At 39.7% G+C, this 22,020-nt stretch overlaps 1 protein-coding gene across 12 annotated transcripts in view; it reads left to right on the top strand.

Moving 5' to 3' along the window:
- The first annotated feature begins 3,298 nt into the window (after window positions 1-3,298).
- Window positions 3,299-22,020, top strand: part of PTPRC (protein tyrosine phosphatase receptor type C) — a 65,673-nt gene continuing 46,951 nt past the window's right edge. For 9 of the 12 annotated variants that reach the window (XM_063344549.1, XM_063344552.1, XM_063344546.1 and 6 more), the window contains exon 1: window positions 3,382-3,574. In XM_063344549.1, the coding sequence (XP_063200619.1) occupies window positions 3,508-3,574 (67 nt within the window). In that variant the 5' untranslated portion in view covers window positions 3,382-3,507. The other 3 variants (XM_063344550.1, XM_063344547.1, XM_063344542.1) reach the window with 1 other exon arrangement.

Raw genomic sequence — 22,020 nt, 5'->3', positions numbered from 1 at the left:
GTTTAACTGCACATAATATGGAGATGTTTATGGTAATTTAATAAATGTACCGTGTTGCAAGATAGGTGAATCAGAGAAGGAAAGATTCGTTTCTTACAGTGTTTTTTTGTTTTGTGTACTTTGGCTCTTTTGATAACTTACAAAAGAGAGAGACTTCCGAACAGATGGGTAACTTAAGTATCTACACAGATTTTTTAAAGCCATTTTAGAAATCCTTAATAGTAAAAATTGATGGTTCTGGCCTTGATTCTTTCCAGCTCAGGGGAAGCATACCACTATAGTCACATACTGACATAATCATTTGGCTGATTGAAAATTAAGGCCGTGTCCTAAGACAGGATTTATTTTAGTAGCCCATTGCTTAATCTGCAAGCAGAGTAAATGAATACCTTCCACTCCCCCAAAAGTGGCGTTTTGGGTTTATCCTTGGGAAGAAGGCTGCGGTTTATATTTGGGAAAATACTTCATTTGTTCTAGTAGCCTTAAACACATTTGTGATTAATTCTGTCTGAGCCATGAATAGGAAATAATATGTAGGCTGTTAATACAGCGGTGTAGCCCTAATATATTAATCTATAGAAAGCTGCAGACTGAACCTATGTGATATGGAGCACAATATAAGTTGATGAGTGTAAAATCCAACTATAGCATCTTTAGAGTATCGCTTTCAGCACAGGTCTGAACCACACTGGAACTGAAATTTCCATACTTTGTAGTCTGTTCTTTGGCTTGCTCACAACACAGTGATCTTAGCTAGCAAAACCAAGCAATCTCTCCTTGACAGAAGAATGAAACAGAAAGGCTTATATCCTTTCCATCAGCCAACCCAACACTGTAGTAATTTCTCTTTCAAACCATCTTCTTTTCTTTCTTTTACCGGAGCAACTGCTTTTATGGACCACGCTTTCCACCCAGCAAGTCTGCAACAACCATTTCTTGACCTTCCCCATGGCTGAGAAGAACTAAACTGCCCTCCGTTGTTAACCAGTAGAGCTGAGACTGCTCTGTCAGTTCTGACACTAGCAGAGTATACTGATTCCCTTTGTCTGATTCTGTGTTTTTTGCTTAAATTTGAACTTTCTTTTGAGTAACTTCTAGCTTTGTGTATGTAGTTGACAATTACCTGCTTATTATGAGGGGAGGAATCTTGAGTTTGCTTCTTGTCACACAGTTCCCTGGAAGTTTTTAAGGCCAGGCTGGATGGGGCTTTGAGCAACCTGATCTAGTGGGAGGTGTCCCTGCCCATGGCAGGGGGGTTGGAACTAGATGATCTTTACGGTCCCTTCCAACCCAAACCATTCTATGATTCCTGCCTCCTTCTTAGGCCAGCTTTGCAGCTGCTTTGAGGACTTTGTGACTAAAATGCACATGGTATCTCGTAGTAAAAATATTGGCTTCTTAATTAGAGTCTTTGAAAAGCCATTGTTTTAGTACCATGATATCCTTTATTTCTTTCTCAGTCATCCATATAGACAAATGTCAAATAGACAGATTACTGAGATTTGTATTTCAAATGCGCTGCAAGCTGATGGAATATTAAAACATCTGAGATTAATCTGAAATCAAAGATGCTATGTAATTTCTGTGAAGGTGTTCTCTCTCAGTTACAGGGCAATGGTTCATTGCCAGAAAATGGCACTGAAATAATTTGCTGATTGAAGGATCTGCTCTCAGAAAGAGATATTTTTCTTCTTAGCAGTTCACTGAGACTTACAATATACGGTTCAGGTCTCTGAATCCTCCACGAATTTAATTTGTAACTTTGGTCCATAATTTTAACAGTTGATGGTTTATAGTTTCTCAACTGTTAAATAAGTATAATAATATTATACCCAAATTGCATGATAGCTAGAGTGTGTGATGTTATCGCTAAATAGTATACATGATATGTTGTAATATTTAAGTGCTATGGAGACTTTGTAGATGTCACACAGCCAGTAAAAGTCCACTGTGCAGGAATTTGTCTTGGGGACACAGCTTGAAAAGTTGCGTGGAGGTTGTATAAAACTGCTGGGGAAGGGCACGTACAAATGGAGCCTGGCTCTTTTTGAGAGCCTTTATGTGAAATTCTCCACAGGATCTCATGCACTCTATTCATCAGAGGGCACACTTCGGCCCTTCTGTTATCCTGGTTTTGTCTTTGGGACTAAGGTGCTGCAGACGGTGTATGGTTATAGTCCAAATTCAATTTGCGGCAACGCCAGGATGGTGAAGTTATTGTATATCAAAGTTGGAGTCTCTGGAACGTCAGAGTGATATCACTATATCAGTTTTGTTCTGAACGCATTAACAGTATAATTATTATTACACGCAGTTCGTATAGAGGCATACTGCTTAATGGAAGCTAAGATTTTGGCCTGTGTTATAAGACTTAAAGTTAGACTTGTAGAAGCTGTGTTTAATCTCATGAGGAGTTTGATTCACTCACATCATCTGTGAATTATTATGTGAATTTGTGCAACTTTTTCCTGTGTGATGCTTAGAAAGTCTCTGAAAGACTTATGATACAAAGAATAAGCACAAATATATTCTCTTCCCTTCTTTATCTGTCTTGTGACAGGGTTCTGCTGGTTCTTTTAAAGCCTTTGAGACCTCCAGTAAGAGAAGCAATCCCAACATTTATTCCCTTTGTAATCTACTGTATAATGAACACTTGTTATCAAGTTGTTGAGTACTGTCTCAGTGCACGCAGCAAGGGAAAATATCTTTAGTGTACCTTGCATCAGCTCCAGGAAAGGGACCACAATCGTCTGGTACTATCATGGTAAAGAATTGCATTGAGCTACCTAACTAGGCACTGAATATTACAGAAAACAGACTGTCTCTATCCATTTGTTATGTATTACTGTCATACCTTGAATAGCATTCTTGCAGAAAGATTCAGAAGTATATCCCATGTTTAAAGGGTTTCCCTTTAATCAGCAGTCACTTCACTTCAGGATGCATCTTTTAATGAAGGCCTGGTTGCCAATATAAGGGTTTTGTTGACTAATGGTTTAGGTTTCTCTTTCTCTCAACAGGAATCTCAAGAAGCATCCATAACACAGAAGTTGGTGCATGTGTGCAATAGAAAGGTGAATATGAAGAGAAAGAATGACTGTTTGTTAAATCCAGTCCTTTGAAAAGTTAAGTCTTGTTGAGCTCCTCAGTAGAAAGAAATGGCTGAAAATGATCTATTTTGTTTGAATTAAGGAAGCTGAGCGTTACTGCAGCAACTTAAGAAAAACCCTCTTGACTTCCTGGAAACTGAAAGAATTTTTTTTGAAGAAGTAATTGTCTCTGACATCACTAAACTGCATAGCGAGTTTGCGAGTGGTTAGTTTGGGGTAACAGAGGAAGCAACTCCCTCACAGATAAGCAGGCAGTGCAATGTACGTGCCTAGTTATTCTCCTTTTTGGTTCAAGTATTGCTGAGAAATTCTTTTGCAGACAGATAACACTTATTTTGCTTTCCAGAGAGAGACACATGCTGTTTCATAAGGATACGCCTGATTTCCAGAAGTAACCATGTTTTTGTGGCTTAAACTCTTAGCATTTGGTGTTGCATTTCTGAGACAGGATGCTTTTGTCAAAGGTAGGTACTAATTGATATTTCTTTCTCTCATTTTGATCCTTTAACGTCCTCTGTACAAGTAAAACAAATGAAAAGTTTTGCAAAGTGGAGAAATAACATCTTTTTTGAGAAACTAGAATACAGTTGTATGCGATGGTGTCAGACCTAGATCAGGAAGATTGATGCGTAATGTACACGGCTAAAATGTCTTCCGCACGGTCATACGCGAGAGTTATAGGAACCATTTGAAAAGAAGTATTTGTAGTTGTATTTGAAAAAGAATACACCTGGATCTCTTATGTGAACCTATTCAATACAGTTTTTATGTTTGGTTTCATCTCATGATGCAGTACTCTGTTTTCTGCGTTTAAATCCTTCAAGAAAAAAATCTTTCCATCCATTTCAGCCACTCCCCGATCTCAGAATCTGCTTACAGTTCCTCAAATTTTGATTTTTACTGCAGTGGGGTTATCAAAAAAATCTAAACATCGTAAGTTACCCTCTACAGTTGGGAAATTACTTATTTTATATTAACTTTATAAAATACAAATTATTTATGTTATAAAAACTGCTTCTTAAAGAGCCTTCAAAATTTTTAATTGTCTAATTACCCCACTGCAGGTTAATTTGTTGCTTGACTTTTTTTAATTTTATAAGAGAAAGATAGAGCCCAAGAGGCTGATGTTGCAAAACGTGCTAGATGTGTCAGATAACGTGAGTAGCAAGAAAAGCAATTAATTTTGAGGTAACACTTTATACAAAGACAAAAAAATGGATATATGTTTAAGAAAATATTTTCTTGAAAAGAACATGCAGCATTCTACATATCTGTACTTTCCATCAGTTTAGCTAGCTAATGTAATTTGGGATAGTTAATGGCAGACACAAAAGCTGTTCTCTTAAGTAATGTTCACCCTAAAAAGTCACTTGAAACATATATTCTGAAATGGCAGCAAATTATATGCAGGGCTGAAACCTCTTTTCACATACATTGAATTTATGCACGCTTCTATCATCATGTCACTGTAGTAACTCCAGGTTTACACTGATGTAAGCAAGAAAATGATCTGCCTTTGGTTGATAACCAGCTAAGAAGACCATTTGAAGCCTGAGCATTAGTTCTCTTGTCCTTCAAAGTCTCTGAACAGAGGCAACGCTGAATAAATCTGGTTGGTAGCTGTTGGATATTGTAAGAAAACAAGTGAATGCTATACTGTAGAGGAAAAAGAAAAAATCCCTTGCTTTTCCTGTACTTTTTTTTTTTTTTTAATCTGCTGTCCTACTTTCCATTTTTTAAGTCTTTCTGAGACTTCCCACCGCTCCCTTTTCTCCAGAAAGGGCAGGTTACTGTCTGCTCTCTCAGCCACCTCCACAGTCAGTCGATGTGTTAGCTGACAGACAGGGCTGGAAGACAGAAAGAGGCGTAGCAGTATTTTATTTCAAGTAATGGTTATTTTCTGTGTCCACACACAGTCGTCTAGCTCAGGCCAGGTCCTCTCTACATAATTCTACTAAACAGAAGAGCCTCAAGGAAATGATAAGTTTTGACTCCTCTCTAGTACACTTAAAGCAATTAGCAGTCTCGCGCTGGAGTATCAAGTACTCAGCCTCACAGCCCTTGTTTTCACTGTGTAGTTTGGCATAGGGATTGATTGCCCTGTCAGGGCGACAGAACCATTGTACTTCATCTTTGCTGTGTAGGTTACTCTACCTCGTAGTCTGCCTGGGCAGCTGGGCAGTCTTCTAGGGAGGAGTTTGTTAATGGAGGAGCAACATTCGGAAAAGGTGGCGTAGGCTTTGGTTTTATGGCAAGAACAATTTTCAGGCACTTGTTAGTAAGTGTTGGGTGGGCTTCGGGATTTGTTTTGTTATTGCTATTATTATTACTATTGTACCTAGTGATTTTGAAGACCTAGCAGGAGAAATTTTAAGGTTGTCTGACTCCCACCACAAGCACAGACATCCTATAAAACATCTTTAATTTCTTGTAATCACCGAGCCACTTTTAAGAGCATCAAACTACGTTAAAACAAACAAACAAGTTAGGAATATCTAGAGCCTCTACAAAGGCCTTTTCACTATGCAAATCCCCCAAATAAAGGAAATGTATCCAGCTGGTTATCCGGGTAAGAAATAGAAGACTAGTGGTGTTTGTGGATGTAGCCATACGCACCAATATATGGTACCAATAAACACCAGACTTGGAGTTCAATCTGTCCTTGTAAACATTCGCAGTTCTGAAATATGCCATTAAATTCATCAGTGTTTTGTGCACTATTTGTTAGTCTTTCATCTCTGCCTACATGGAATAGCTATCTTTACTAAAATCTTTAGTTGCCAGATGTGTGCTTCTTAAAATCTTTAGTGTAAGATTGATAACATAACACCTTCTAATATCCAGGCTGACTTCCCAATCAAAAAAGTTATGCTATTATACCTGCTACAATGCATCAATTCCCGTTTGTGGGAAAAAACCCCACAACCCAGAACAAAACACCCCCCCCCCCAAAACAACTCAATAAAAAAGAAAAAAAAAAAAACACCACCAAAAAAAACCCCCAAGACCCCACCCCGCAAAAAAATAACCCAAAAAACACAACAGGAAAAAACCTTCGCTTCCATTTAGAAAAAAGAAAAAGAAATGCTCGTAGGAAAAGCCCTTTTTTTTCCATGAGATCATTAATTCATGTTCCTTCCCCACCCTCCACAAAAGTATTAGCAATTTGACAGCTTTCAAAAGCCTTCACCCACTTCTGAGCCACTTCCTTTATTTCAGGAAACCAAATAATTGCTTGGTAGTTTGGGGTGTGACTTTTTTATTTTCCAGGTTAAAAGTACCAAGCTTTGGCAGGCACATGAAACCTGATGCCATGCAGTCTCCATGCCCAACAGCTGTTGAGGTTCCCACCTGGAAGTGTTATGTTTTCCTCACACAGCCATCAGCGTCAGTATAGCTCATCCTATGGCTTCGGCTGTCAGTGAAAAGCTTTTTCACAGATTGGTCTATCCCTTTGGAAAGAGTCTGGCAGACCTAGTTTTTAAGTAGCGTAACTTAGCAGTCTCGGCTCGTTCTGTGTGTAGGATGAAGGAGAAAGGGAATTTTTCTGGCAGGAGGATAGGTATTAAGGTAGAAGAAAGTGAACTGAAGGCTTTAGAGTACTGCCTCTGGTGTATTCCTATTTTGGATGCCCCACTGCAGGTTCTGTTTAGGACCGTATCATATTTTTTTTTTATTTTTTAGTGATGTACTTAAGGCTTTCTGAAATATATACAACGGAGTTCCTGCGCTCAAAGGCCTCTTAATCATTTGAAACAAAGTGCCTGCTTTTCACACCTTGTGCAGTCCCAGTATTTTAACCAAAACCAACTGAGGCAGAGGGTTTGTGTATGGACCTGGCTGCAGGCAGTCCCGCTCGCTGCCTGGGCCGGCCGGACCCACGCCAGTTCTAAACTGGAAGCCGTTCTGTTTCATTTTGGTGGTGTACTTCAGCCACCAGCAGGACACACGTTAATGGGAGCACAGCAGCGCATCAGCGTAGCTACATGATTTCTGGACTACAATTAGCTACTGATTTGGCCCAAACGTGTAATTTTCTTCACCCATTCAACTAGATGTGTACAAACATAAGGAGCAGATGGCCAGGTTGCTGATGTGGTATATTGATTGTAACTGCAGACAGGGCAAGAGACATTGGTTCTGGACTAATGGGTCTTTCCTACATAGAAAAGACATTTGCTAGTCATTCCGTATTCACTCGCATCAGTGTATTAATATACTGAGAATGTTTTACAAGTATGGACCTAAAGCTGTAAAACTGCCATGCAGAGACCAGTTCTAAAGAAAATCCAGCTCTCAGTGGCGTGGTATGTTGGAACCAGTTCCTTTAGTTTTAGTTTTATTTTGGTGAACTGACATTTATATATGTAGGTTCTGAAGCGCAAATCCACAGTGAGTGGGTTAGAAACATTGCACGTATAGTGAGATAAGACAGAAGAAGCCGGGGGAGGACGCAGGATGAAGTGACTTCAAAATGTTCCTAGTATCAGAAATCAAGCTCTGTTTTTCTGACTCCTGTGACCTATCTGCAGAACTGCCCGCCTCCCCGGCAGTGTGTGTATGCATTAAACAAGTGGGCAGTCTACGCACTGGAATTGTGAATGCATTGTATATAGTGCACGAAAATTGTCCTGTTTTCCTTTCCTGTGCAGCTGCATTGTGGTATACACTGTACCATGCTGGGAGCAAGGAAACGAGAACAGCAGGCCATGAAAGTGTTCTGGCCTCTGTTTACGTTCTTGATCTAGTTTTAAGAGTTAATATTCGTAAGCATACCTCTGGCCCACCAGGAAGGCAGAATAAATTAACCCACAATGAGCTCTCTGCTGTCATGGGTTATTAAACATTGGAATAGGCTGCCCAGGGAGGTGGTGGATTCACCATCTCTGGAGGTGTTTAAAAAAAGGGTAGATGGGGCACTGAGGGACATGGTTTAGAAGTGGCTCTTGTCAGGGTAGGCTAAAGGTTGGACTCGATGATCTTAAAGGTCCCTTCCAACCTCAACAATTCTATGATTCTATGGCTTGACTTCCCTTCGTACTCGTTCAACTACCTTGTTTAGAGTTAGCTTGGGTGTCTCTGCGTTCCCCCATGTTGTGCCCTGAGCCTTGCCACTGTCGTTGCCCTTTGGGTGGCAGTTCCTCCCGTGCTGCCAGCCCTAGGAGTGAGGACGGGGGAGCTCAGGGCGGTGGGGGCTGCAGACCTGGACCCGAGACAGTGGAGGACTGGGAGGCACTGCAGGAGAGCATCATGTGCTGGGCAAGGCTTGCTAGCGTGAGTTCAGCTCTTTGTGGCTCCTTTCAAACCCTAGGAACAACATGTGCATTGCAGGAATGTGGCAGCTTAGATGGGGCTGTGCTGGATGTCTGTGCCCTGCTTGGGACAGACGTGCCCTTGGAGGTGGCTGCTGGGGCCATGACTGCCAGCCCTGCCGGGGACACAGCGATGGTCCCTGAGCTCTGCTGCTTTCTGCACCCTGCAGAGATGTCCGTTGTTCACATTTGTTCATTTATAATCGTACATAACTAGAAATTAAGCAGTTACTTCTTCCAGGTAAAATTAGCAAATGCTGAACATCCAAAACATTTTTAGGGGAGTAGTTTACTCTCTTCAAAGCCCAATTTAGGCCCCGAAGCACTTCTGTGCAAAAAGTGGTAAAAAGCTTTAATATGGCAAAACTCTGACTTCCTCCTGTAAATATCAAGATTAAAATAACAGATACAGTTGCGAAAGCTGTTTTTTTTTTCCCCTGAAACTTTACTGTCTCTCAGGCTGTTGTGCTGTGTGTCCTGATGTATTTCCAGGCTGTCCATACACTGGCAAACAGATCTTGTTCACTGCTGTTTCAGTAACTGTTACAGCATTTTATCTATTTCCAGGCTTCTTTCCCTTTCAAGTAAAGCAGTTTGGGGCCTCTAGTGCCAGGATTTTAGAAACTAGCTGTGAGCACTTCAGTGCCAGCTTATATTATCCATAGCGTTGTGTAGCTAACAGGATCCACTTCTCTTATTTTATACCACTACTTTGCAGTACTGCTCTTCCAGTTATTCCCTCTGTGTCAGTGCCTCCTCGGCTAGCCTGCTTGCTTAGGTTTCTATTCTCTAGTTTCAAAGACCTCTCTTACAATCTGTCTGTTCTTCATTCATAATCCCACCGCCCTGCACAGAGCTCTCGAGGTATCTTTTGTTGTGCATGAACGACTTTTTTTGTTGTTGCAAAAATGTGGATTCCATGGAGCAATATTTTTAATTCCCTTTTGAAATAAATTCTTTTCCTAAAACAAAAAATAAAAATAAAAAATACCAAATTATCTGTCTTAAGAGAAAAATGAAGCCATACAATGAAGCTTTGTGTACAACATATAAGGAAATTGCAATCTATTAAATGAAGCATATACGTCCTAGATGAGCTGGAAGATTTTACACTCTGGGAAATGGAGTACAATACAGAGCCTCAGTTGAGATGGTACAAAAATATAGGGCTAGTAAAGCCTTTCCAGGTAGTCATATACATTGCAGAAGCTGTGACTGAATATTTAAGATAGTATTAGTCCCTGAACTGTTTCTGGATCCTTGAGAGTTAAGACATTTGTAGGTGGAAAAAAGCATAGGATAAATGGCAGAGCAGAGTTGAGCTTCTAGAATAAGATCTAAGAGACGGAGGTCAGCTGCAGTCTAGGCTGTCTCAGAAACTCATGGTGTGAAATGCTAAGTCGTTTTCATTTCTCTAGATCTCAGTTTCGTCATCTGTTAAGTTGTTGCAATATGTAGTCATAATCCTTCAAACATTCTGAGGGATGCTTGCTTCTTGCAACCTGTAAACTACCAGACATTAATCTGAAGAAACTGGTTGTGCATTAGAGTATTTTGAATCGTGTGTCTGAGCAAAGAAAACTAAAAGTATGAAACAAATGACTTGTGCATAAATTACTGCCTTGTTCTCGCTCCTGAAGCACAGGTGTTGTCAATGGGGAGCTGATACCTTGTGCTGAGTAAGAACAACTCATACTGTGCTTAATGTCAGCAAATCTGAAATTCTCTAAAACACGATCACATCAACTGTAGTCTCCATTTTAACCAATTTTGGGTGAGGCACACAAAGAGTGCTGCCAGCTTTTTACTTTCCATGTCTGCGGATGAGATGAGAAGGTGTGCTAAACTGACCATGGCTGCAACAGGCTTCATGTTACAAAGCATCCTCCACACCTAGGGGTAAATATAATAGTGAGCCTCTTTAGTAAATTAGGTGGTTTAGGAGCCTGAGTGGTAGCATTTATAAACATAAACCAACCGTTCTAGAGAAATGCAGGCCAAGTTGATTCTATCAGCACACGATTTAAAAAGTATGCTCGCACATCGAGGGAAAGATAATCAATGTTGCTACTGCAGCAGTTTAGTTAATCTTCTTGAGATAGACCTCAGAGGTCTAAAATGAATGCAGAATCACATACATATACACCTTAGAGACATCTTTTGATTTTAATGAGTTTTGGATAGAGAATCTGGAGGATTTCTTTATTCGTATCACTCTTCCTTGGAAGAATTTAAATGATACTGAAACATATATTTTTAAAATTCTGTGTATTTTTTTTTCACTTGGTCCCTGATGGCAATGAGAGATTGTTGCCCTAGGTGTCTTGTAAGCAATATACAGTTCCCTCATCCCCAAATAATGTGTGTGAGTGTACGTGCCTGTGCCGTGTATCTGAGTGTGTGAGTGGAAGGCTAACTTTCATGATACTTGAGACTGCCCAATAAATACACAAAAGTGCTCGGCCTTGTTTGTAGTTTCATTAATGCTTCTGTACTCAACTGTGCTGCCTCAACAGAACTGAAAGACTTTTCTACATCCTCCACACACCTGCAGTCTAGTGTGCTAGTCTGAAGTATGAAATGTGGTTGAGGTTTGAGGGAAAGATATGAAACAGCAGTAAGAAATATGCGTTAGTACAACTTAGTAGCATTTCTGATTTTGCTGTCCTAGTCTGCTAATCAAATGACTTAGAAATAAATGTTTCTGACAGTCACACAATGCACTCACTCACTTTTAGAAAATGTTAGGAATAATAACTGCTTAACCAAGTGTCAGCTTACATACTTGCAGTTCAGAAGGTTTACAGTGGAATGGTGCTGAACACAAGGCAGGCAGCTCAAGGAAATGAACAGGAGAACTATAAAGAGTTGATGTTAATGGATCAAGGTTTTGTTATACGTGGAGGTTTTGTAATACTCGGAGGTGAAACTTTCATAAAATCCAGTAATGTTTGGCCTCCCTAATTTAGCACTTCATGCTTTTCGGAAGGTTGGCCAGTTTGGCCGTGAGGATTTAGAAGTGCTAAAATAGGTAAGTGTTAATCTGTAGTAAGATAGTATTTATAGAGGGATACTGTTTGTGGAAATCTTGCCTACAGATGCCTTTTGAATCAACACAGGATGTATTAAGTTCATTAGAAATCATAGAAGAGTTCAGGAAGAATTCCAGGATTCGAGGATCAGATTATTTCAAAAGCTAACAAAAAAGTGACGGCTGCATTTTTCTTCCTGCTGCGATCAATGCTAGGCTTAAGGGCCTGCTAAGATGCAGTTTTGCACCACCCTGAATAAACAGACAAGCGTTTGGCACAGTAACTGGTTCAAGTTTTTGCATTAATGTTGGGAAAACAGCCATTTACAACGTGGAAGTGATTCTGCTCCAGGCGTGTCAACAAGTGTGTCGTCATTGCAGAAGTGTGCCTTAAATGGCAAGGGAAGGATTGCTTGCAAACCACAGCTGCTAAAAACACTCTTCACTGAGCAATGAAGACATTTTAATAACGCGGAACGTGTCAGATAGGCCATTTTCAGCTGCTCTCTCTGTAGTTGATGCTCTCTGTTTCTCTTCGCAACAGAACTGCTGCTTGCCTAAGTCTCACCTCAGTGGTGACGTCAGTGGAAAGTCTGAAAAGGCTTTCAAGTGTCTTACAGGATTTATTTTATCTTTGTGGGGGTTTTTTTTACTGTATTTTGTTGATTTTTCTTTGGCTTTATAGTAGAACAAGAAAATAAAGTCCACTTTTTTTTTTTTTTTTTTTTTTTTTTTAACTTACTGGGGGTCTTCATCCTGAAAGTTCTGCTTTCCTGTTAGCTGTCCTGAGAGAGCTGTTTGGAGAAGACACCCCCAGTTTTTACTGTAAGCTCCAAAACACTTGAGAATTGTTTTTTCATGGAAGAAAATGATCAGGTTTTCAGAAGACCTCCATGTGTTGGTCACTGAGATGGTGTGAAAAATTGGAGTGTGCAGCCACAAGTTGATCTTTTCTGAAACTTTTTTCTGAAGTTGTGACTACTGAGCACTTGGAAAGTCAGGAAGGAGCTGCTGCTGTGCACGTGTGGCTGCCTGACCTGTGTGTACGGTAGGGCTAATGGTCACAGTCATGACCATGCATTCTCATTGGGCCACATGCTGTACAAACGTAGGATGAAATATGGTCTTGTCCTCAAATGGTTTAGGATCTGACTCTGGACATCACGGATACTTCTTAAAAAGGAACGGTTTAGAGGCAGGAGGAAAGACAGATAAGGCAAAAAGTAATAGTAGCGTGTGTGCCCAGCCAAAGAGCTTGGATAAGCCCCTGTGCTATTTATTTCCTTTTCTGAGAAAGGGACATACAACTTCTTATTCAAAGCAGCATACAGCTGAATAAATTATTCCCTGGATCCAAAATAAACTCTCCTACATAGGTCTGTGTATTGCAGGTCTCACGTTGTGTTCTTATAACTTCTTTACGTGACAACAACTGAGGCACATCTTCCTGGAAGATAACTCTTCATGATAAAACTGCTGCAGGCAAAAACTTACAGTGCTGCAAAGCTCCTCTCTTGCTATATAGAAACAATAAAGAATCAGGTCACATACAAAGGCACTATATTTATTTGCAATGATTATTTTCTCCAGCTGTTTAATCCTTTCATTAACATATTGCATTCTTTCACCAGTGAGTGAAATTCAGTAAACAAACAACAGAATGTGTAGATGATGTGTTACAAACACACACGCACATTCACTCTGTTGTATGGGAGAGTGTATAATCTCACCCTTCTGATTCTCAATTCTTGTAGCAGAGACTTTATCTTCAGGAGATGAGCTAACATGAACACCATCTGTATATGAAAGAGAGGGACCACATTCTGGTCAGTTCAGTTAAGAAAATTTGTATGTTGTGTTCAGCATTCTCATAAATAGTAATAACAATAACAAATTAATTTTAACCTGTAATTGACCTAAAAATTTATTTGGACTAAAAAAAATAAATCACACTATAACTCTCTTCTCTTGAAAAAAGCAAGGAGAAAGAAATACAGAACTTATATTCAGGATTGCAGAGAATGACATTGTGTTTCCTGAATATCAGACAGCAAACTCTATAGATGCAAGGTCTGGGAATTGCCTGCAATTAATTCAAGTGTGATCTGGATCCATATTACAGTATAGAAAATTTTTTGAAATATTTATTGAACTCTACAGAAGGATTTTTTTTTTTTTCTGGAATTGGTTGTGATTCATTTGCTGAGTTGGAGTTCAGGGTCATGAGGACTTTTGGGTTCTAAATGGCTGCAAGTTTAAAGGAGAAGATTTTGTTGTGAAATGCTAAGGGTTTGGAATGGCTGTATTTTCTATTACAGCAGTTGATCGTAACATACAGCTGTGAGTAGAGTCTTGAATGAAGCTGACGTATTGTGTAATAACTGTTTAATAATATTGTCTTTTGGTAAAATCTGAGCTCTGTCTGGTTTCTCAGCTTGTCCTTGTGTGGCAATGAGCAACCATAGGTAGTAGCAGGAAACAGGTACGTAACTCTACATCCTTTTAAAAAAAATCACTTAAAGTCTTTATGGTAGTCTTTGAAAAGCACTGCACTCATTGATAGTGTGATAAATCTTCTAATTTATGTCTGATACCAGAACTTTACAGTGTTAGTGGATGCAATACGTATCTCTCTACTGAAATTTTCTGCAGTTATAAGAATTAACATTCAGAAAGAAATTCTGATCAGATATGAAGCTGACTGAGGGGAGATCAATGTTGTGGGACAGGGAGTTAGGATGTGATGGTACAGCTATTGCTACCCCAGAGCATCAGAGGAAGGATGATGAAACTGGTTTAAGAGAAGAGATTGGATGCTGGGACTGAGATGGCAGCGGGGAAGAGAGCAGCTGAAAGGATGGGAAGAAAGACAGGAAAAACTGATAGGAAGCCTCTACATCTTGCTGCAAAGCCTGAAATAGCAGCCAAAGACCGTGCATTTCACCACTTCTGTGCTGTCAGCAAATATCTGCAAAACTCATTGATGAAAGTCTTCTGGTGCTGTCCTACACAGAAGATGAAAATGTCGTAATGCTATCAGCACTCCCTTAGCCCCAAGGGGCAGATCCGAGCAACGAATACACGCACCCCAGTCCTGCTGATAAAGCCTGGGGAGAGCAGCACTGTGCCCTCTTGTAGAGTTTCTGTTGGTTTTTTTCTGGAGGATGGAGGATGTTTTTGAAAACTAAGAAATCAGATGTGCGGAGTGGCATGAAGGTTATGAAGCTAAGTATCCAATTTTCAGGAAGCAGCTTTGTCTCTATATCTTATAGTAGTTTTTACTGTCACATACCATTTTTCCACTACAGGATTCTCTTCTCTGTGTAGAGAATAAAAATATTTTCAGGGTATTATTATATCTGTGTTGCTCAATGTATAGTTCAGGCCATATTTACAGAATTACTATTCAAAACTTTCTACAGCTAGAAATATTAGTTTCTTCTTAAGTTTTTTGATGATGGTGCTCGTCTTCTGTAGTTAAGTGCTACACACGTACGGATTTCCATATTTGTGATGACAAAATGATCCAAAGAGAAACACAATCTATTGATTCAGAAAGCTTAATCTGAGACAAGCACCATGCTTTTTAAAGCACCCCTTACTTCAGTTAATTTACAGTTTTGAAAGGTCACCACTTCTTCGAATCAGATTGATATAATTAAGATAAGAACTTGCTAAATGAAAACCAATTATTAACAACTGCTGTATGGAAAATTAGTATATGTAGATTTTGTATCATCATCCAAGAACTCTGTGACAAGAGCTGGAATCCTGTTACCTAAACCAGCGTTTTACTATTTATCTGTGAGATCTCCTTTCTTGTGGTCCTCTGCCTCACTAACTCCATGTCTCTTAGGCAAAAGGTATCTTCACCAGATACTCTGGTGCGTTTCTGTGCTGAGCCAAAAGAGCATTCTATGATCACAGAATGAAAGATCTTGGCGAGTGTTCCTAAGTGTTAGGAAAGGAAAATAACTAGGGCTTTGCACCAGCAACACAAATGGATGTTGGTAGTAAATTTAAGTGAAAAAATATTGTATAGAAGTATGTGACACTTTTTCTCAGGTGTGAGAGATGTTTGGGGAGAAAAAAGAAAGCAGAAAACAGATTTGTTGACTATTTAATCTTTCTATGTTAAGATGTCAAGCAAATTTTGTGTTACTGCTGTAATGCCAAGCTAAGAATTAAATAATAAAAGAAAATGTTTTGGTCTCTTTAGATCACATTAGGATCCCTGCAGCATAAACTGATTTTAGTCTTTCTGATAGCCGCTAGAACTAGGGCAGAGCTTAGCTCTGCTGAGTAGTTGGCCTCTACTGACTGATTTGCCACTTGGTCCCTTGTCTCCTGGCACTAGCTCCAAAGCCAGGGAAGAGCTAGATTTGGGGCCCACAGTAGAAGCAGCTGTGAAATCTGATAAGATTGAAATTCCGAGCACACTTATAGTCATGGAAATAATGTCCTTCATTTTCTTAGTGATTATATCTGATTCATTTTGAGGGAGAAGCACTAACACTCTTGAACTGATTCATCAAGATAGGTAGCATCTTTGTCTCTAGATGAGTATGGAAAATTACCTGACCTTTGATGGATATTTTGATAAAGGCAGACACACGGACTAGGCTGAGTTTCCAGGAAGTGTAGGCAGAATACTATCATTCTTCCACTTATAACAAAGACTAAAGAAAATTCTTAAAGAGGAGAGGGAGGAATTCTTGCTCAGAGAAGTCACTGAGAATATCTCTCTTCTCTAGGGAGTAAGCATATTGTGCAGAACGAATGCGAGGGGAAGAAGCAATGTCTAATTAAGAAAAATACATATTTTTTTTTTTCCAGTCAGGAAGGCATCTCATTCATATCTTAATAATGGTTAGAGCTGCATTACTGAAATGATTGTAGTGTTCCTTCAGAAAATTCTTACCTGGAGAAGCTTTCAAACTCTGTTTGTGAGAGTTTTGCCTGAGAAAAAATAGCTTGCCTTTAAAATAAATATTACTAAAATTTTACTAGTTTTACTTATTTAAATCTGTGCCTTCAAGAGAGCAGAGTTATTCGTTAGTTTAAATTTGAGCCAACTTCATTGGGATTCTTTATAGTGAAGGTAAAATACATCACTGTCAGGCTAGACACACACGGCTTGATCCCTTAGCCGCTACACAGCCACCATTCCGGTTTCCCAAACAGTTAATGGGATAACAGTTCTTTGTAGTGTGTGGCGTCTTTGTAGCACCTTTCTAAATGCTGAATGGAATGTACCTGAACCTTGATTATTCCATACACGTCAGCAGAATGGCAGGAGCCTGTATATCCCCTCAGCTAGTTGCAGAAATTCCGGGTTAACCTTCTGCAAAAAGTAGTTGTCACGCTGCCAAAGGGTGGACACAAGAACTGAATCTGATATTCAGCAAAGACTAGTGGAGAAGACATGAGGGAAACCATTAGTCCTTCTTCCTGGGAGAAGATTGGTGTCAGCTTCAAAAGAAAAATTCTGCCTACTTCCAGGCAGGGGTATCAAATTGAAGTACAAATAAAGGGGTTGCTTGGACAATTGGGTAAGATCAAATGGTGGCACCTTTCAGGTGTTCTGGAGCATAAGCAAGAGTAAATCAAGAGCAGGGAAATGACAATAACGCACTAGTAATTTTGCAGGAGGGGTTGGTACATTTAACAGCTGCATTTAATTTTATGATCAGGAATTACTGTGGTACTGCAGGAGGCAAAGGCGAATGAGAATTAACACGATCAGGACTATAATGATAGGTCTTAGTGAGGCAGATTTCTATAAAAGTTGCCATTTACTATCCTTGTAAAGAAATCCAAACCCAAAATCAAACCAGTTCAGCCTTGCTGGTGATGCAGGTTCCCAATCTATGTCTTGGGTCAGAGCAACACATCTCTTTGGTCCTGTTTCAATCTGCGCACGTATTATAGCGTTTGCGCTGGAGGTGGAAGGTGTTGCAGAGTGCGTGTGGTTGCAGTGTTGGTGCAGTCATAGAGGCAGATGAGAAGCCTCACAACAGGAAATGTGATCATTATGGAAATGATCTGTCACAAAATTCATTGTAATGCCACATTTCAGAACAAAAAGCGCTTCAAAGCTTTTAACTCAAAAACAAACTCAAAACCAAATCCCTATGACTTCTTCTCATACTGAGACAGGAGATTTCGCTCATAATGAAGAACGCTGGGAATGACTGACAGTGTGTGATGCTGAGTATTTGAAGTGTTAGATGTTGGTTTCTTGTTTGCAGATTCCATCCTGAAGCTTCACAATGCAGGTGCTGGAGAAGAAGCCAGTTTGATTGCAAATAGATCCTAGCTTGGTCTCTCTGCTCGTTATCTTTATGGTACACTCACTTTTCATATGCCTGCTGCTGTTATGATATCCAAAAATACTTTCTGAATTTCAGTTCTTTGATTCTTTGCTAAAAATTATTAGATTTAATATTATTTAAGCATCCAGTGTTTACACTGGTGCAGGTTTTTAATATTGGTTTTGATGCATTTATTAATGTAATTATCCGATTAGTGAGCACCAGCCCAACTCCTGCCTTCTTCATAGATGAAGCCTTGCTACGAGGAAAATAGAGGAAGTCAAAAAGATTCCTTAGAGTTTCTCAATCTGGACAGGAGTTGCCTGCATGCTACAGAAAAAAAAAAAGGTTTAAACAACAGTAGAGATTCTCCAGGTCTGGGGGATTCATAGGATTCTCTGGAGATGCAAGGGTTGTTCATCTCCTGCAAAACCCAATTCCTGACACTTTCTTGGCTTACAAGGCCAGAGGCATTTCAAGGACGCTTCCAGGTCCATTGCACTAGCTTTGTACTGTTGGCAGACTAGTAATTATTTGGGTTTTTTTCTTTTTATTTAAAGAAACTGTTTGTATTGACAGGAATCTTTTTCAAAAGCTTAATAATGCAAGCTATGAAATAATAATAATAAAAATCCTTAAAAGTTATATGGTAGATAAGAAATATGATGTCAAATGCCCAGGTGTGAACATCTTTGCCTGGATCCCTACTGCAGGGGGTAATATGCTCTTAAGCTGCCCCGTGCAGCCTTGGCCCTCTGTCTGTCCAGGGGGATGTCCTGGCACATGTCGCTGCTCCCTTCCCTCCTGCAGATTTAGGCTTCCTTCATGTAGCAACCAGAGTATGGAAGATGGAGGTGCGCCACCTTTAGTGTCTGGTATGCTTGATCTGGACCTGTAATCTTGGAAGAATTTTCAGGTTTGTTAGTATAGAGATAATAATCCATTTGTATTGATGCACTAAAGATGAAATCTGAGGCACTTGGGTATCTCTTATCAACCTGTTAGGCAAAGTATAATTTTTCCAGTGATTGCTCTCCTTACAGCGTCACCACTTTTTATCTAAATACAGACTTAGTTTAATGTCATGTTGTAACTGACACTTTTTTTGCAGAGAATATTTTCTACTTTAAGAAAAGCACAGGTAACAATATGCAGATGTGGTAATTTGTCTTTACCTCTGTCAATTTTAAAGTTGGTCTGAAAAATCCTTCTCCATTTAATTCCCAGTGCTTTGGAAATGCAAGGTAATCGAATTGGTATTCTTCCTTGTGAGGACAAGGGACACATTCATTGAGTCTCACTGCAACTACCAGTAAGTTAGACTGTAAAACCGGCATACGAAGAAATGAAATTAATTCATTCAGTTGTACCAAGCTGCCAGTATACCTAACCAAAGGACTCCTCACACAGTTTTAAGGCATTGGTACAGATTTATCATGAAGACCTCCTGTCATATAACTAGGTATTTGGAGTTAGTCTTATAAAAATCTATGCACACTTAGTATTAGAAAGTGAGAGATGTGAGGATGTGAGGTTGTTATATAAATGTAATGTCCTGAAAATAAATATGCTATCTTCTAGGTATAATTTAAACAGACTAGAATTTACATCTCCTCTGAAATCCCCTGTGCTATTTCTGCAGAATAATGTTCTCTGACACGAGTGTTTGGAAGTTAGCTCTAGGAGAAAACATTTTAGAATGAACTGAAAGAAAATATATAAAAAAACCCCAAACCCAAAATGCCAGAACCTGTAAGGAAATTATGTTAACACACTGTGCAAGTGTGTGCCTGAGCCTAAATGGAGAGGGAGCAGTAAAGCCAGAGACAAAAATAAAAGCTGGGTTATGGGTGTTTGTTTAGGTACTAGAGGTGTTCTTCTGAAGCTGGAAATCCACCTGAAGTGACGCTGACTAAAGTTAATATCAACTGCTGTCCTTAGCAAAATGAAGAAGAAATTAATTAAGAAAATAACATAAACCATAATAAACTAACAAATTATTCCAATGTATGAGAAAAGTTATGAATAACTCTGGGTCTGCTCGATTGTTAAAAATAATAGGATCAATCAAACGGAAGACTACATCTGCATTTTTTACAAAGTTTTCATGCTATTGGCCCTGGAGAGATTCCGCTTCACTGCTTGAAAGTACGAGGCAGTGTTGGAAACCCGGGTTGGCTACGATCTGTCAGTGGTGTGGGAAAGGGGGCACAGTGGTGTAATAGCACATGCCATTTGCCTCTGTGAGCAGTGGGGAAGAGAAGAAATGGGACCCATTGCCTTTTTTTTTTTTTTTCCAATGCCAGATTTTCTTTTAGTAAAGAAAAAGCATAAAGTTTGTTTATGTTGTCTTTAGGAAGTAAGCTTCAGAGCCGAATGATGTGGGATTCACCCAAAATTTCCTGAAGGACTAATGAGTATGAGCTTACAACAAAAACAAAAACCAGGTCCCTAAGCATCAGTGGCTAAGGTGGAGGTAGTCAGTGTACTACTGTCAACATCTTTTTAAAGGAGGCTCTTTGGGCTTTAGATCAATCAACCTTCAGTAATTAAAGAATACTTGAAATAGCAATAGCAGAACTGTAAAAGGAAAAAGTACGTTGGGTGTTTTTACTGGGCAAATCAGATCATCCTAATCCAGGGCAGCCACTGGATCTCTGTGTACAGTATAATGCTCATGCAAAATAAACTACAATCTTATTTCTTAGATAATAGCTGTCTCGTACCGTGATGTACCATGAGGCTTGTGTCATTGTAGAGGCTGCTTGTGTAGTGCTTTGTAGCTAAAGAAGAATGCTAAAAATGAAAGATGAGTCATTAGGGCAACTACACCTTCTGATAGTTTACTTTTGCAGAATTCTGTTTTCAAACGATGTAGGCTGAAGTGTTAGTATTTTTCTGCACTTCACCTTACCTCAGTGAGGAAGTTTGCTCACTTGTGGGTTGACAGGCAGCCTTGCCATGGGAACGGGTAGGCTCTTGCTTACAACGCAAGCTGAGCGCTGGTTTGCTAAGTACGGACCGGTGCTCTGCAAAATGGAGATAAAATTAAGGCACCCACATCCTGTGACACCACATGGTTCTTGCAGGCTGCCATTTACCAGGAAACTGAAAGAAGTCCATTAATTCCAAACACTGTTAAAACACCAGAATGCTTGAAAAGTTGTGCTTGATTTCCCTTACACTCTGTACAGTTGTACCTAGCCTTGTGAGCTCCGTCTGCTGATGCAACACAGGCTCTTCCTGGGGGTGTCAGAGGAGAAGCAAAAACCAGCTCTGGCTACTCGCCTGCCAGATTAGTTTTGCAGGTGAACATGAGTACATCCCCATAATTTGTAGCTAATGCAACTCTTCTTGTACATCTATAATCATTATTTCCTGATAGTTCCCGTGTCTGTTCTTATCCTTGTTCAAAAAATGCTAAAAATGCTAAATACACATTAAAAATGTTCAACTGTGTTCTATATCTAGAACACATATACCTTTCAGTTGAAGTTACAGACTAGGTGGAAATGGACATTTTCTTTTTATTCTTGTGTTTGGCAGGAATAATGGAACTTAATTTTTTATTTATCTTTAACAATAAACTATTAAACGGAGCTGTCTATTTTGGAAATTCTTCTGAAATGAGTAGGTTATCATCTGAAAAGAAACATAAATTTTTATTAAGCTTGCTAGTTTATCTGAAGCCAAACAGTGTTGCCCCAGTGAAATCTGGTCAAGACTAGGAAGATAAACATAGTGTCATGGTCACACATCACGGGCTTGCTGGGCACGCAGATCTAAATTACTGTCTCTGTAGAAGACTGAACCAATCTCTTCGATCTTGTCACCTCTGAATCACAGAAATTCTGATCAATTTGGCAGAGAGATCACAAACTGTCAAGGCATCCCAAAATAGGCAACCTGTTGCCTATTTTTGAATGCCCAGGTTGGCAATTCTGAAGAAACTGCAAGTTCACAGTGAAACTCTGGTGTAAGAACAGGTCAGGGTTGAGGCTATGGATACCGGACACATCTTTTAGATGGGGATATTTGTGCTGTGGAGGCATCATTGGAGTTATGGACCAGTTTCCTGGAGCGTGACATAAGCAGATGCATGATGATAAGATAATGAACAGCACCAGACAGGAAGGGATCAGCCCCTTGAACACAGGACCGTTGCAGTTTAGAGGTAGGCTGCTGAAACTGCTTCAGAAGAAGCAGAGAATCAGGAACTTCTAGCCATCTGGGGGGTTGGGGGAAAGGCAGAA

The sequence above is a fragment of the Chroicocephalus ridibundus genome, chromosome 8 (genome assembly GCF_963924245.1).
Source record: "Chroicocephalus ridibundus chromosome 8, bChrRid1.1, whole genome shotgun sequence".
Classification (NCBI taxonomy): domain Eukaryota; kingdom Metazoa; phylum Chordata; class Aves; order Charadriiformes; family Laridae; genus Chroicocephalus; species Chroicocephalus ridibundus.
The sequence above is the reverse complement of the archived record's forward strand: the minus strand, read 5'-3'. Positions and strand labels throughout refer to the sequence as shown.